The 16,141-nt window shown below is 45.2% G+C and overlaps 1 protein-coding gene across 2 annotated transcripts in view; it reads left to right on the top strand.

Annotated features, from left to right (window-relative positions):
- Positions 1-16,141, top strand: part of GLS (glutaminase) — a 195,120-nt gene that overhangs the window by 152,225 nt on the left and 26,754 nt on the right. For both annotated transcript variants that reach the window (XM_082260717.1, XM_082260719.1), the window contains exon 15: positions 14,851-14,912. In XM_082260717.1, the coding sequence (XP_082116843.1) occupies positions 14,851-14,912 (62 nt within the window). The remainder of the gene's footprint in view (positions 1-14,850; positions 14,913-16,141) is intronic.

The following is a 16,141-nucleotide window of genomic DNA, read 5'->3' as shown; positions in this document are numbered from 1 at the left end:
GGATGCCATGGTCGAAGAATAAACAAATCAGTGCGGCAGCTGATGGGCGTACCTGCAAAGCAAACAATGGTTAACAATAGAACACAGTAACAATAAATCATTACATTATATTAGCATACAGTAGAATGGTGGTATCTGAAAGGCAAAATATGGTTAATGAAAAACAGTAACAATAAAACATTACAGTATAACAGTATATTATAAAGTACAGTAAAAATAGAAAGCGTAGAAACGTAGAGTAAGAACAGAAAATTAACTCAATATAACGACAACTATTTTTGGCGTTTTTACTTATTATTATTTTTTTTTTTTTAATTTGTAATTTTTTTTGTAACCTTTTCTACACTTTTTTTTGTAACTGTAAAATGTTCCAGGTTAGGGTTTCCCAAAATGCGATCGCCATCTAACATCTTTCGAGACCCTGTGTAAAAGTGTGCCCGAGACTGTGCCATGCTATACCCTATACTAATATTGTACTAGTGTGTGGTAGTGACAGTCCCCGATGCAGAGACCAGGTTGGCCAGGACAGGCGGAACAAAAATAGTGGGTGTCATGCCTATATCTGCATTTTCTACAGACATGACATCTTCTTTGGGAAAATGCTTCTCATGCAGCCGACTCACTGCATCTGGATTGTGAATTTGGGCCACGGCACCTTCTGGAATTTTAGGAAGGATCCACTTCTTCCTGATGCTTTGTATAGCACATAACCGTTCAGCAGAGCCAATTGGAATAAGTCTACAGACACTGTCTTGTACCAGCGTCTGGCCTTACAAGCAATTAAGTATGGCACCATCATCTGGTCCTTGAAGTCCACCCCTCCCATGTTAAGGTTGTATTCGTGGGCTTCTCAACACCAGTTGCCATTGCAATTTGGACTGTCATATCTGCGTGAATGGAGAACAGAACAAAAACAGTCTGTGTGTTCTTCCACTTCACTGCAAGCAATGTATTACACTTCAAGCAGGCTCTCTCCCCCGTCTAAGTTGGGAATCTACAAGCCGTTGGGGGAAGTCCCGGAGATTAGGTCGCACGGTGCCATATGCGCCAATTCCAAATTCAAAAAGGTGACTAAAAAGTGGCACTCTTGTGTAATAATTGTCCATGTACAAAAGGTACCCCTTTCCGAATAATGGTTGACACCAAGACCCAAACAATCTTGCCACTGCTCTTCATGTAGTCTGGGCAGTTGGGGGGCTCCACATTGCTATCTTTTCCCTCGTAAACATGGAAACTACATGTATAGCCTTAAATTCTCAAGGTGAAGGCGCCTGGTTTAAATGAGTGGCCCTATATGGGTAGAAAGTACCTGCTGCCCTTTTTATTTGAATGGTAAGGGTACCAAAAAAATGACTATTAAAACAATGAAAAATGGGCGCTGGTAGTAATGTGGGCATGTGGAATTATATTTGTGGCCGATATAATTGTGAATAATAAGTGGAAATTTTATTGTTATCCAGTGAAGTATGGCCAGTGAATGAAATGTGCATGAAAACTCAAGTAATACCTTGATGTGTGTAAAATATATTAGTATATAAACTTATTCGAAAAACTTATTCAAAAAAATTAATAATACCCAAAATGATCTGTCAAAAGCTATGTGCAAATATAGTGACTTTTGTGGTGGCTTAATAATACAAATGTGTGACACTTGTGATTATTAGTAGAAACTAAATCATGGTATTCATGTGATTCAAATAAAATTTGTGCAACTGGTGAAAAAGTCTGTGCATATACAAAGTGAAAATCTTCAAAAGTGATTCGTGCTCCAATTTGTGCTCTTGAGAAATCAAGCAATTGTTGCCTCTTACCAGATAGCCTTAGGTCACCAGGACCTAAATCGCTTTTGATCCCTTTTGATTTTTCCCCCTATGGTAAGGTTCATAGTATAGTTTTTTTTTTTTTTTTTGTTCTATTATTTCTTCATAGCTTCACTTAAACTGCACCTCTTCATTGTCTTGATTAATATTGATATTACATTATTGTGTTTGGTTTTAAATAACTTTTAGAGGGTTGATTTACTAAATGCAAATAAGCTGTTCAGCTTGTGAGGACATTTTTACTTTGCAAGAGAATTTCTCCTTAGCTTAGTGAATAAGGTGAAGCTCAGGTGACTTCTATCATACAGTCATGTGCAAACAAAATGTATTTTCTTTCCTTGCATGTGATGTTTTACCACATTCACTAAGCTGAGGGAAACTTCAAACAAAAGTTGCTAAGTGAAAAGCCTTTTTGCCTCTAGTAAATCAACACCTTAGTTTCATTTGCAGGCTAATGGAAACTAGCTCCCTGTACAACTATATGTGGAATAAATAATTCAAACAGCTTTGTGATTTGCCTTTCACAGTGCTATGTTTATCAACCACGCTGCTGTGTACTCTCTCATTGCTGAGAATTATGGGCGAAACATAAAGGGAAATTCCATTTTCTTTGTATTTTTTAAAATAGATTTCCTATCGAAGGTAATACTAGAAGAAAAATACAGAGAGCAATCTTTAAGTGGCTTACAGTGGTTCCATCACATATCATAGCCATTTATAACAGGTTCTCTGCACGTATGATCAAGGGATTTACTGGTTGCAAGCCCAGCTGCTGCACACCGAACTATAATCTGCTTGCAAGTAATGGTGACAAAAACTCCTAAAATAAAAAAGGTTCAGCACTCCAAAATAAACAAATATTCTTTCTGTTGTCTTTAACCTCTAATATCTATTTGTGGTGTTAACAATACATACTGCTGATCACTGCAAAACATTATAGTGTTCATAAATGTCAGTGCTGGTGATTTACATGTGCCACGCCACTCCACATTCCCATCTCTCTGAAAACGTCCAGCAGATGAAACCTGTCGGGCAGGGCAATACCTGTCATGTAATTTCTACTGTTTGGAGAGCAGGGCCATCTTGGATGAGGCTGGTAGCGCTGAGATTGTTATGAGGCACAACTCCGTGATACCATCTAATGTAAGTGCGCAATTAGCTGTTACTGTTACTGAAATAAAAACTATTTATCAGACTGTGTACAGATCTTTCCAATATTTATCCTATTGTGACGTGTAGGGGGTTGGAGGCTGGGAGGACAGAGTGGGAGAGAAGAAAGCCCTATGGAGTTGGAATAAACATTTAAAAGGTGCATTGAGACCCATTGTAAAGGGAAGGCGTCAAACAGTCCGTAGAGTGTATTTTCAAGGGGGAGAGTTGAGTGGCACATGTAAATCGCCATCACACAAGGTTGTGTATGACACATTGAGCATTAAGAAGCACCCGTAATTCTCTTCAGTGAAGAGTAGCAATTTTGCAGTGGAAATTACATGACCGCTATTGCCCCACCCAACAAGTTTCGTCTACTGGGCGTGTTCAAGAAAGCGGGAAAGTGGCATGGCACATGTAAATCACCAGCACTGAAGTTTCCAAACACTTACATTTTTTGCACTGATCAGCAGGAGGTATTGTGAACACCGTAAATGGTTATTAGAGGTTAAACAAACAAAATATGTTACATTTTGGATCAAGTATTGAGAATATTTGTTTATTTTAGAGCGTTGCACTTTTTTTGCTTTAAAAACACATCACAGCCATGCTCATGGAATCATTTTGTATCATACTGTCATTAAAATTTACAAAAGTTACTCATAGTGTGGGATTAGACAAATGGCTTTGGGAAATTATTTCCCTCACCGCCACTCCAGGGGTGTGTTTATCAAGTGCTATTTGGTGGGATAAGTGTCTACTAAACTGTGATACATAAAGAACATTGTGGTGTCACACATTGAATTCAGGTAAGCTAAGTAAGTTGCCTCAGCATTAAGGTAAGAAAACATCCTAACACCTTTTAGTAGCCTCCATCTCCAAACACTTAACTATGGTCTGTTGTCACTGCTGCCGGTCCCCAATGAACTGCACTTCTTCCCTGATTTTTCCAGGTTCTGAAGGTGGCTACTGAGGGCAGCAGAGCCATAGGCTTCAGCTGCCGTTGGTCATAATGCTGGGAGGAGCAGCGAGGCAGCAAAGTGCCTTGTCAGGAGATGTTTGTGTTTATGGATTAACCAGAGAGGAGTCTGCATACATAGGTGACTACTTAGCAGCCAGCTTGCCATGGGGACACCTGCAAATAGACACAGGGCAGGGAGGTACTAGCAGTTTGGGGACTGGCCACAAGAGAAAAAAAATCAATCATCATACATAGTAATTGTAAACCTCCTCTTCCCAAAAAGACATAAGGGTTTATTATTCCTTTATTTACATTTTTGTTCCAGGACCTAGGATAGCACCAAGCCACAAACTGTAGTAACTGTGATACCTGATGACTTTTTCCTTGTATTGTTTCTTTCTTTTGTCTCTCTTTGGAAATGTGTAGCTAAATTCAGCGGAACTTTAGGGCAAAGGGGTATATTAGAGGGAAACATTAAAGCACCTCTCCTTTTTATAATCTTGGCAGTCTGAACAACTAAAAAGTAGTCTTGCATATGAAGCGTGCTGCATTCTAGCAGTTGTTTGTACTCGAATAATCACATGCATGGCTTTTTTTCTTAGAGAATAGGAACTCCTTTCTGACTCAATTCTTGTCTCCGCCCCCGAGCATCATTTCTTGATTCCACTCACCTTTTAGAACCACCCATTTTAGAGAATACAGAGCCAAGTATCATTTTGTGATGCTAAGTAGTTTGTATGGAATTTCTTAAAGATAACAAGAAAAGCAGTAAAATAGATCCCCTGCAGCAATAGACCCTCCCCAAGCAACAATAGAAATTCCACCCCAAAAACAATAGACCTTCAGCAGCAACAGATCTCCCAGCAACCAGCATCAATGGACCCCTCCCTCAACAGCAGATCCCTTCCAGCAACAATTGACCCCCCCCCCCCCAGCAACATAAGCCCCACCAGCAAGAATAGACCACCATGCAAAAATAGATCCCCTCCAGCAACAATAGATCCACCAACAGCCAGCATCAATAGATCCTCCAGCACATCCCAGCACCCCTTGTCGTTACATTTAGTATATTTAGTACTGGAGGTGCCAGAACTGCATTCCCCTGCGGTCCAGCTGAAAAAAAAGCCCTGATCACATGATACTAGGGGCAGAGCTTGTCTAAAAGGACATTATCTCATATTTATGCCTAACAAATCACACACGTTTGTGTAGAGACTTGGTGGACACTATTTTATTTGTTTGCTGTGTAATAAGTTGGTTGATGATCGAATAGTGGTCCATTTCTGTGGTGGTTATTTGTTAAACAGTATTATGAAAATTATATTCTTGTACTGTAAATTAATTCTTCCTACTGAGTGAAATAAAAAAGTGAGTCAGCATTTATTATTAATGCCTGGAAAATTCCAACAAACAGTGAAACAGGGCACCTAATTATCTAGGTAGCATGCATTGTTCTATACTGGAAGTCATTACACGCTTGGAACTGAACAGGAAAAAGGAGTCAATAGGCATCTGTGCATGGCTTGTGTGTGGACATGTAAAATAAGTGATACTTATATTTATTGCCCTTACAAACGTTAATATTGTTGTTAGAAAAATGACTTTTCTTTTTCAGATATTAGCATGTATGCACAGCTAAAAAATAGAAAATAGATAAGTACAGCGCTTGCAACTGTGCAAAAATACAAAAGACAAAATCAGATAAAAAAATACAAAAACTCCCTATAAAGAAATTAAGATGCAAATATCGTCTCTATATTATAAAGTGCTCTTGTGCTCCAATATTTATTATTAAATATTTATTGTGCAGTAGTAGAAATGTACTTACAGGACAAAAGATAAAAACGGGCATGTAAAAAGCAAGAAGTCTTCCGGGAACACGGTAACCAGCGTACATTCCATGGAACCGAAAGGTCCTTGATGACGCCCTGTGGGAGGGCAAAACACGGCGCAATTTCCGGTTCTGGGTTCTAACGATGTCACTTCTGGTTGCCGTGGAACGCACACTGGTTGCGACGTTCCTGGAGGACTCCTTGCACTTTACATGCCCGTTTTTATCTTTAGTATTGTAAGTACATTTCTACTACTGCGCAATAAATATTAGCCTTACAGTACTTCACTATTGGCTCCCTTTTTTGTTCTAAGCTTGGTGAGCATTCTGAATGTCTGAGAGCCAGGCTGGGGAGTTCCACACCGGACCCTTGTGACCTGCCATTCCCCATACCAGATTTAAGCCTGTTTGGCCCCCCAGACTGAAAAGCTGGGGGTCCATTACCTTTGGTAAGTTTGCATACAGAAGGGGTGAGTGCCACATCATGGAGTGAGTTTATTTGGAGCAAATCAGCACTTATAAGAAGATTGGAGCACAAGAGCGCTTATATTGAGACTATATTTGCATCCTAATTTCTTTATTGGACGTTTTATGGATTTTTTATCTGATTTTGTCATTTGTAATTTTGCACAGTTTCAAGCGCTGTACTAATTTATTTTCTATTTTTTATGTTTACAAGTGATTAGTACATTGTGTACAGGAGCTGCAGTCATTTCACATTTATTCTGGTTTAGTATATCTTTCACCATAGTGCGGGTTTATATATAATTTTTCACTGTATGCACAGCTGCAGTGTTCTGCATTTATAGACTTAAAGCCCTTGCACACCGGTCATTAACTGTTGTGCTTCCCTCCCAGGGTTTTAGTGCACCCATGAGGGACAGATGCAGTCCCCAGCCCTGCTCCCTGTCAAAGTCTGTGGCAGGCTGCAGCTGGACGGGGTTGAACGCTGTACCGAGTGGTACTCATGTTTAGGGCTCTATGCCCCCACAGACAAATGCAGAAGACCTACGTTCTGTGCATTTGTTACTGAACACAAAGAGCACAAAACATGGGTACTACTTGGTGCACCATTAAGCCCTGTCCTGGCACAGACTTAGACAGGCTGCCGGAAGTGTGGTAGGTGCTGCATCTGCCCTCCTGGGAGCGCTAAAATGTTGAGAGGGACTTACAGTATTTAGACAGCTCTGTGTAAAAGCAAGGTTCTCTGCTCGGACATCCACAGCCTTGTACTAAATGCTAGTATTGCAACTTTTAAGGTCTATTTAGACTGATGCGGACATTATCAGTTACGTGTTGACCAGCATTGTGGTAAAGTAGAAAAAAGGTAAAAAAAAATCCCACATCAACCCCAGCATCTTTTCCTTTGTCTTCCTGGTGCCAGTCTTAGGCCATCTTGATTCGCAGCTATGATCAAGCACCAGACTATGGTGTGAAACGCGTCAGCTTTCATTGCTGTTGTACTTGATCTCCACGTTGCTGTATGAGTTTTTTATACACAATAAAGGGGTTGCATCTGGAGTGCGGCCATCCAGGACTTTTTTGCTTTACTTGCTACACAAGGCAGAGCCAGCACCCAGACTTACAGGGCAGAGGTGTATATTGGAGAGAGGACACCTGGAGCGGTATCTATTCAATTGTGGGATGACCCCACTCATTGTGCCGGAATGTAGGCATGTGCTGCTTAGTGTACATTCTACAGGGGGATTGCAAACAGGCAAATAAGTGTATTGTATTGCAGAGGAGACATTGCAATGTCTCTCCTGCACTAAAAATCCTTCCCATTAGCAATTTTTTATTTTCTAACTTTAGTTCTGCCTTAATGGATAAGTCTACCTTTTGGAACATGTAAAAAGGTTCCACCCGTATAAAGGGTGGAACATGTAACCGCTTCTGCCACCTTCCTCTATCCCCCCTCCCAGTGTGACAGCAAATTTTCTCCCCAAACCTGCTGTCACAATTCAAAAACATTGAGATTGTGCGGGGCTCCACCCAGACAGCCACGTCATTTATTCACAGCTTCCTGTGAATTAATGAACTACAAATACTGTAATCCACCTCGGCAGCTGGCTTGTAGTTCTGAATGAACTGTGAAAGTGTTGATGAGCACCCTAGTTATTTATTCACAAGTCCTGTGACAGCCCGTATGGAGGTACGAGCTGAAAACTGCAGGGCTTGTCTACAGAAGCCTCACATTGCACCACTGATCACAGGTGCAATGCTCTCCAGGATCCTGCAGAAAAAAATTATAAAATTACATTTCTCTTACGTCCTCCGACAGTCGCCGCCTCCTCTAAGTCATCACTGTTGGGTATTGTCTTCCTATCCGTAGGAATAGCTAGGCATATAGACTTAGTCCAAAGACAAAAGGCATTAGCAGATACACACCCATGGGGGCTGTCCCATCTGGTCAATACCCCCCCCTGCATCACCACTCCCAACTCAGTTTTAATCTGCCTAGCGTCAGGAATAGTCAGGCTTACCTTGTGCTGGGGCTTCAGTCTCAGCCTTCCTAATCTTTTATTTGATTTTATTTGAAAATTGTCAGTTTTTTCTCTTATTTTACTAGCTGTTTATTTTGTCAGCTTCTAGTGTTAGTCTTCTCTTCGGATGAAGATGGATCATGCGGTGCTGGGATTCGGACTGGCCGCCCTGGTTCTCCAGAGCAAAAGGGTCAGATGGACCCCCAGCCCACCATCGAGCGTTCAGCAATGGTTCGCCCTGGCATTACGAACGACCCATCCCTGTTCGCTACAGGGATGCAGCCGTGAGGTGGCTACCTCACAGGACTAGTCTGCGGTGCTGCAGCACCATGTCCCTGGCTCACGGCACTCCCTGTCAAATGAGGACAGAGGTTTTCCGTGCATGGAGGCTCCCCACGCCATCTGGTACAGGTAAGTACTTTTCTGTGTGGGGCCTCTGTTTGGGGTGACAGTCTGTGTTGCTGTATGTTTCCCTGTGTCTGTGCATGTGTGACTCCCTGTGCGATCCCTGCGGGGTTCGCTTGTGCAAATCTGTATGTTGCCTTGGGGGGTCCCTGTCCCTGTGTCACCTTAGGTGCATGTTGGGGGTGCAGACGTTTGTGCTTGTGCGGCGACCGCAGCAGTACATTTTCGCGCGGTCCGCCATCTTTACTGTGGGCACACATGTATAGCTCCTCTGGGGCGATCATGCATGTCTTTTTGGCGCCATCTGCTGCCATTTTGTGGGCGGTGGAACGATCGGTCCGGCCGCATGACGTCGGCCATTTTGGCGTAGCCTCCAATGCATCCCTATGGGGCAGCCATTTTCCCGGGGTCTGGCTTATAATCCAGCCCTCTCCAGCAGCACTTCCTTTTCCATCAGCAGCAAGGACACTGGTAGCAACGCTCTGCAGGCTCTGCAGGTTTTCCCTCTCAATTTCCCTCTGTATATTGCTTCTGGCTCAGTTTCTTTTCTCCTTTGGGGGTCTTTCATAGCTGTGACAGTAGCTGTGGGCTGCGCACATTGCAGCGCTTTTAAAGGGGACAGTACACTGTTTTTTGCACTGTAGTTTGTTTGGATAACTTGAGCTATGGATTCTCAGGAAAGCAAGTTTCCTCCAGCTTTAATGGGGGGCCCCAGTTCTCCTGTGTAGTTGCGACTTTGGTGGCAAATATGGAAATGCTGATGTCTGAACGGGCTGCGAGAAAGAGGCCCAGGTTGTCTTTCTCTTCTGATTCAGATGGGGATAGGGCTGCTGCTGCTGCGAGCGTGCCCTTTTCAGGGTCCCGCTCATCCTTAGACCCCCCGGGGTCTGAGGGGGAGGCTGAAAGAGAGGGTGTTGATACATCCTCCCCAGGGTCACCTGAAGAACGGGCGACCATGGATGAGTTAATTGTTTCTGTTTAAAGAAACCTTGCATTTAGAGGATGAGCCCTGTCCTCCGGGCGTTGTGTCCTCGTTTTGGGACGAACAGGACCCGCAAGTCTGCGCAGGTTTTTCCCTGCCCAGCTAAATTTCATTACACTGTTAATGAAATGTGGCGCACGTTAAAACGTCCATTCCTGGTACCTAGTCGGTTCAAATTGCTTTATCCTTTTGCACCGGCTACGGAATCACGATGGTGTGTGCCTCCACAGGTGGACCACACTGTGGCCGTGTTGAACAAGGCTACCTTGGTTCCTACTGAGGATACCCCGGTTTTCCGGGATCCCACGGACCGGCGGTTGGAGTCTCTAGCCCGCCATTCCTATACGGTGGCGGGTTTGTTGCTCAAACCCGTTTTCGCGTCCGTTCTGGTGGCTCAGGCGGTGGCTGATTGGACTAAGATGCTTAGAAGCAATCTCGTGTCTGATGACGTGCCGCCTGCCAGACTGGAAATGGTGGATCAGATCCACCAAGGAGTCATGTATTTGTGTGATGCAGCCTTAAATGAGGCCCCCTTGGTGGCTCGCCTCTCTAGTGTCGCGGTACTTAACCGGCGACTCATATGACTGAAGAGCTGGTCGGCCTACCAGTCCTCACGGAAAACAGTTGCTGATTTTCCCTATGCTGGCTCTCGCCTTTTTGGCGAGGCGTTGGATACCCTGGTGAAGGGCGTCACGGGGGGCAAGAGCACTATGCTGCCCCAGAACCCGAAGAACAAGTCTTTCCGAGGCAAGTGGGGTTCTGCGCCTAGATCCAATCAGGGGTCCTTTCGTGCCTTTCGGAACCAATCCAAGGGCAAGCCCTTCAAGGCCCAGGGAAACCAGAAGAAACCCTGGGCGGGTAAGCAGAAGGCCGGCAATGCCGGCTCGGCGGGACATTCCGCCTCTGCCTGAAGGGGCGCCCTCACCCATATCAGGGGTGGGGGGACGTTTGCGCGGTTTCCTCCAACCTTGGCTGCTCCGGATATCGGACAGCTGGGTCCAGGAAATCGTTAGATCAGGTTACAAGATCGAATTCCTTTCCCGGCCGGCGAACAGATTCTTTCCCTCCAATCTCCATCTGCTTCCGGGGCGTCTGCTGAACTTGCATCAAGCGGTGCAGGACCTGCTTGCTCAGGGAGTGATTGTCCTGGTGCCTCATCGGGACAGGTTTCGGGGGTTTTATTCGAATCTGTTCACTGTACCCAGGAAGGAGGGCAAAGTGCGTCCTATTCTGGACCTGAAAGCGCTGAACCGCTTCGTGCGTGTTCGGAAGTTTCGAATGGAGTCCCTCCATTTGGTTGTGGCCTCCTTGAGTCCAGGAGAATTCCTGGCTTCGATAGATCTGAAGGATGCGTACCTGCACATCCCCATTTTCGAGGGTCATCAGCGCTACCTTCGGTTTGCTATCGCAGAGGACCACTACCAGTTTGTTGCGTTACCTTTCGGTCTCGCTTCGGCACCCAGGGTGTTTACCAAGGTGTTGGCACCGGTCCTGGGCCTGTTGCGGGCCCAGGACATTGCGGTCCTGGGGTACCTGGACGATCTGCTTCCGAGATCGCGTGCCAGTCAGGACCTTGTGTCCATCACGGTACAGACGCTCCAGGAGTTCGGATGGACCATCAACGATCAGAAATCAGCGTGGTCTCCGTCGCTTCGCCTTCCCTATCTGGGAATGGTTCTGGACTCTGCTCAGGCAAAGGTGTTCTTGCCGGAGGACAAGCTCCGGACTTTGCGGGACGAACTCAGGTCCCTCAAGGACAATCCGTCCTCGTCACTCAGGACCTGCATTCGGGGCCTGGGGTTGATGGTGTCGGCCTTCGAGGCGATTCCCTTTGCCCAGTCCCACACGCGGGCTCTCCAGAAGGAGATCCTGGCCAGGTGGGACAGACTTCCTCAGTCCTTGGATCTGGATGTCTCCTTGAGTCGCCAGACCAGATTGGCTCTTCTGTGGTGGATCCAGTCCCCGTCGGTGGCGGAAGGCAAGTCCTTCCGTTCGTTGGTGTGGACAGTGGTTACCACGGATGCCAGCCTGTCGGGCTGGGGTGGAGTCCTGGGCAACCTGTCTGCCCAGGGCACTTGGTCGGAGGAGGAGTCCTCCCTCCCGATAAATGTGCTGGAACAACAAGCGATAAAACTCCGTCTCTTCCAGTGGTCGGACCGTCTCCAGGGCCTGCCTGTTCGCGTACAGACGGACAATGCTACCGCGGTGGCTTACATCAACCACCAGGGGGGCACCAGGAGTGCTCGAGCAGCCCGGGAGGTGACCGACATTCTGTCTTGGGCCGAGACTCATGTCCCGGCGATCTCGGCAGTTCACATTCCGGGTGTGGAAAATTGGCAGGCCGACTATCTGAGCCACCAGACCCTGGACCAGGGGGAATGGTCCCTACACCCGGAGGTCTTTCAGATGCTGTGTGCGAGGTGGGGATCCCCAGACGTGGATCTGTTCGCATCCCGGCTAAATCGAAAGGTGGAAAGATTGGTGGCAAGAACGCACGATCCGTTGGCGGACGCCTCGGATGCGTTGGTGTCCCCTTGGCATCAGTATCATCTGATGTACGCCTTTCCTCCGATTCAGTTACTATCCCGGTTCCTTCGCAGATTGGTCTCGGAACCGCACATGGTGATTCTGGTGGCGCTGGACTGGCCTCGCCGATCCTGGTACGCCGACGTTGTTCACCTGGCAGTGGCGCCTCCGTGGCGTCTGCCTCTGCGGGAAGATCTCCTGTCTCAAGGTCCGATCTTCCATCCTGCTTTACAGTCGCTGGCTTTAACGGCCTGGCTGTTGAGACCCATGTCTTGAAGGACAAGGGTCTATCCCCTGAGGTTATCCCTACCCTAATCAAGGCTAGGAAATCCTCCTCTGGTAAGATCTATTACCGTACCTGGAAGGCCTATTTCACCTTATGTGAGTCCAGGGGGTTTTCCCCTCGCTCTTACTCGGTGTCGAGAATCTTGGCTTTCCTCCAGTCTGGAGTGGATCAGCGCCTGGCGCTGGCCACGATAAAGGGCCAGGTGTCTACACTGGCTGTCCTTTTCCAACGCCCTGTGGCGTCTCATTCCTTGGTGCGCACCTTCATTCAAGGTGTGCGACATCTGGCTCCTCCCAGGAAGGAGCCTTTACCTCCATGGGACTTGAACTTGGTTCTGTCCGCGTTACAGCATGCTCCCTTTGAAAACATCAGGGAGATATCGTTGCCTGTGCTGTCGAAAAAGGTTGCCTTTCTGGTGGCGATCACTTCGGCTCGCAGGGTGTCGGAGCTGGCGGCGTTGTCTTGCCGCTCCCCTTACTTGATAATTCACAAGGATAAGGTGGTTTTGCGACCATCCCCATCCTTCCTTCCCAAGGTGATCTCTGAATTTCACCTTAATGAGGACATTGTCCTGCCTTCGCTTTGTACAAAGCCTAAACATCCAAAGGAGATTGCCTTGCATTCCTTGGATGTTGTCAGGGCAATCAGGGTTTACCTGTCATCTACGGAATCCTTTCGGAAGACGGATTACCTCTTTGTCCTTCCTGAGAGATCTCGGAAAGGGCATGGCTGCGTCCGCAGCAACTATTGCCAAATGGATCAGACAGACCATTGAGCAGGCTTATGCCTTGAAGGAACGGGTTCCACCCTTCCCTGTTAAGGCGCACTCTACTAGGTCTTTGAGTGCTTCCTGGGCCTATTGGCATCGAGCCTCGGTGGCTCAGGTGTGCAAGGCGGCGACTTGGTCGTCGGTGCACACTTTTTCCAAGTTCTACAAAGTAGACGTTCTGGCATCAGCTGATGCTTCTTTTGGCCGCAAAGTTCTCAGTGCGGCAGTGCCATGATGGACCCTTGAATTTTTCTCTGGGTCCCTGGCTGTTGGCATTTGCTTTCCTGGGCTGTTGCTCCTGTTGAGCATTGTTTTTTTCTGTTGCCCAGTTGGTTCTCTTACAGTGCATGTAAGATTCCTTTCTCTGATGTGGGTACTGCGTTGCCTCTTCTACGGTTGCGTCTCCCACCCCTCATGTCTATACTGCTTTGGGACATCCCAACAGTGATGACTTAGAGGAGGCGGCGACTGTCGGAGGACGTAAGAGAAAACTGAATTTTTGTAAAATCTTACCTGTAAAATTCCTTTCTCTGAGTCCTCCGACAGTCGCCACCCCCGCCCCTCTTTTGGGGTTCTTATTACCTACTGCTATGCTACCAAACTGAGTTGGGAGTGGTGATGCAGGGGGGGTATTGACCAGATGGGACAGCCCCCATGGGTGTGTATATGCTAATGCCTTTTGTCTTTGGACTAAGTCTATATGCCTAGCTATTACTACGGATAGGAAGACAATACCCAACAGTGATGACTTAGAGGAGGCGGCGACTGTCGGAGGACTCAGAGAAAGGAATTTTACAGGTAAGATTTTACAAAAATTCTGTTTTTTTTTTTTTTTTATGCAAAAATATGTGAACTTGTTCGTTTTTATAAAAAGGTGAAATACTGCTCTCAATGCACATTTCATTAGACATCTCTGCTTTGCAGTGCGCTAAAACTCAAGTTGCCCTAAGTGCATAGCACCAAAGCACCGCAAAATGATTTTTTTTTTGTGTTACCATGCATTACAGCAGCGCGTTGTGCTGCAGCACAGTAATGTGATTCTTAAACTGGCCACACACACCTCTGTTTTACTTTAATTTCTTTTAAGGTTTGATTCCAGGTTGTAAATGATCAAGGGAATAAAACTAGTTTGGTTTTCGACATCCTAATCCCCATTGAGTGCAATTTTACATATTCCAACTGATTGCTTAATTTTTCGATAGGACCTCAAGAAAATTGATTGGTTCTATTGGTTGATTTTGGTGGAGTTTTATCTTTTTTTTCATCCTGACTAACTATGTAGCTATGATTCAAAAGTGATTGAAAATGCCCACATGCAGTTTGATTTCTCGTAGATATATTCAGATTGTAATGTGTGGGCACCTCCACTGTCAGTTGGTATAGGACTGTTCAGGGTCAGAGATGCCAGTCACAGTGAAGCAGAAAATGTTCAGCTTTTGTGCCCTTAAACAAGCATGCCCCCAGCATTAGCATACAGTAGGCAAGGTTTTTAGGACCTGCTGCTATATCCACTTACATGATACACCAGCTCTGTGTACACAGATTAATATTTATAAAAAAAAAAGATTTTTACTAACTAACCTCCATTAATCAGCATGTTAATTGTTGTAAAATGTTAGTATTTTTTTTCCTCCATAGGTAAAATCCGTGATTAATCTTCTGTTTGCGGCATATACTGGAGATGTTTCTGCCCTTAGAAGGTAATTTTACAATCCTAGATATTGAAATGGCAGAAACAAAATGAAATCACAAAACAAAATTAAAATTTCCATTTGGGGTGAGCATTGGTGTGATGAAGCATCCACTGGGGACATCAAGTATGAGTTCTGAGCAGAAGTTTATGTACAGTATCTCACAAAAGTGAGTAAACCCCTCACAATTTTATAAATATTGTATTCTTTTTTTTCATGTGACAACACTGAGGAAATGACACTTTGCTACAATGTAAAGTAATGAGTGTACAGCTTGTATAACAGTGTAAATTTGCTGTCCCCTCAAAATAACTCAACACACAGCCATTAATGTCTAAACTGCTGGCAAAAAAGTGAGTACACCTCTAAATTAAAATGTCAAAATTGGGCCAAATTGGCCATTAAAATGTATAAAAATGTGAGGGGTGTACTCACTTTTGTGAGATACTGTACATAAACTTCTGCTCAGAACTCATACACTTGATGTATCTCACGTTTGTGAGATACTGTATGTATGTATATATAAGTGCAGCCTGCAGCATTACTCCTACTAAAGTATAAATAAAAGAAAAAGCATAAATGGTCTTATTAAACCTTTGCCAATTTTTGTGTGTTTTTTGTATTTATTGTATTTGGATTTTTTTGAATTGCAAGCTGTCCATATTCTATTGTGTAATAACCAGTTTTAAACAGTGGTTGCCAAACTATGGTACACATCTTAACTAGCCACTGCAATGAGAAGTCCCTGCCTGCAGGGCTTTCTTACTGCAAGCCCGGAATTGGGGACTGTTAATTGCAAAGTGGCAGGCTACTCCAGAATCTGTCAGTTTAACATAGGCATTATCAGGCACAGTGGTCTTCTGTCTGATGGTGCCTGTATAGCCTAGGCCATGATGTTGCCACAAGGAACCGTGTGGGACATGGAGCCTACAAGGTAAGTGTCTACTGAACAGCAGTGACGGACCTTGAATTCCACCACTAACAGCCAGTAATGGGGCACTATAATCTGATCAGTGACTACTAAAGATGGAGCACCATTCCTCCCAGTGACCACTAATAAACTTGGGCCAATTATTACTCCTACTGTCAATGGGGCATATATTATTCCCACTGATGCCTGAGAATTTTTGACCACTTATAAAGGTATTTATTTATGTAGTTATTGCCCCTACTGACCTCCAAGTCCTAGGCATTATTTGTTCCACAGACCTCTGATGCCTGGCCATTTAATATTTCCA

Source organism: Pelophylax lessonae, assembly GCF_965119305.1.
Source record: "Pelophylax lessonae genome assembly, chromosome: 6".
In the NCBI taxonomy this organism is placed as follows: Eukaryota; Metazoa; Chordata; class Amphibia; order Anura; family Ranidae; genus Pelophylax; species Pelophylax lessonae.
The sequence above is the reverse complement of the archived record's forward strand: the minus strand, read 5'-3'. Positions and strand labels throughout refer to the sequence as shown.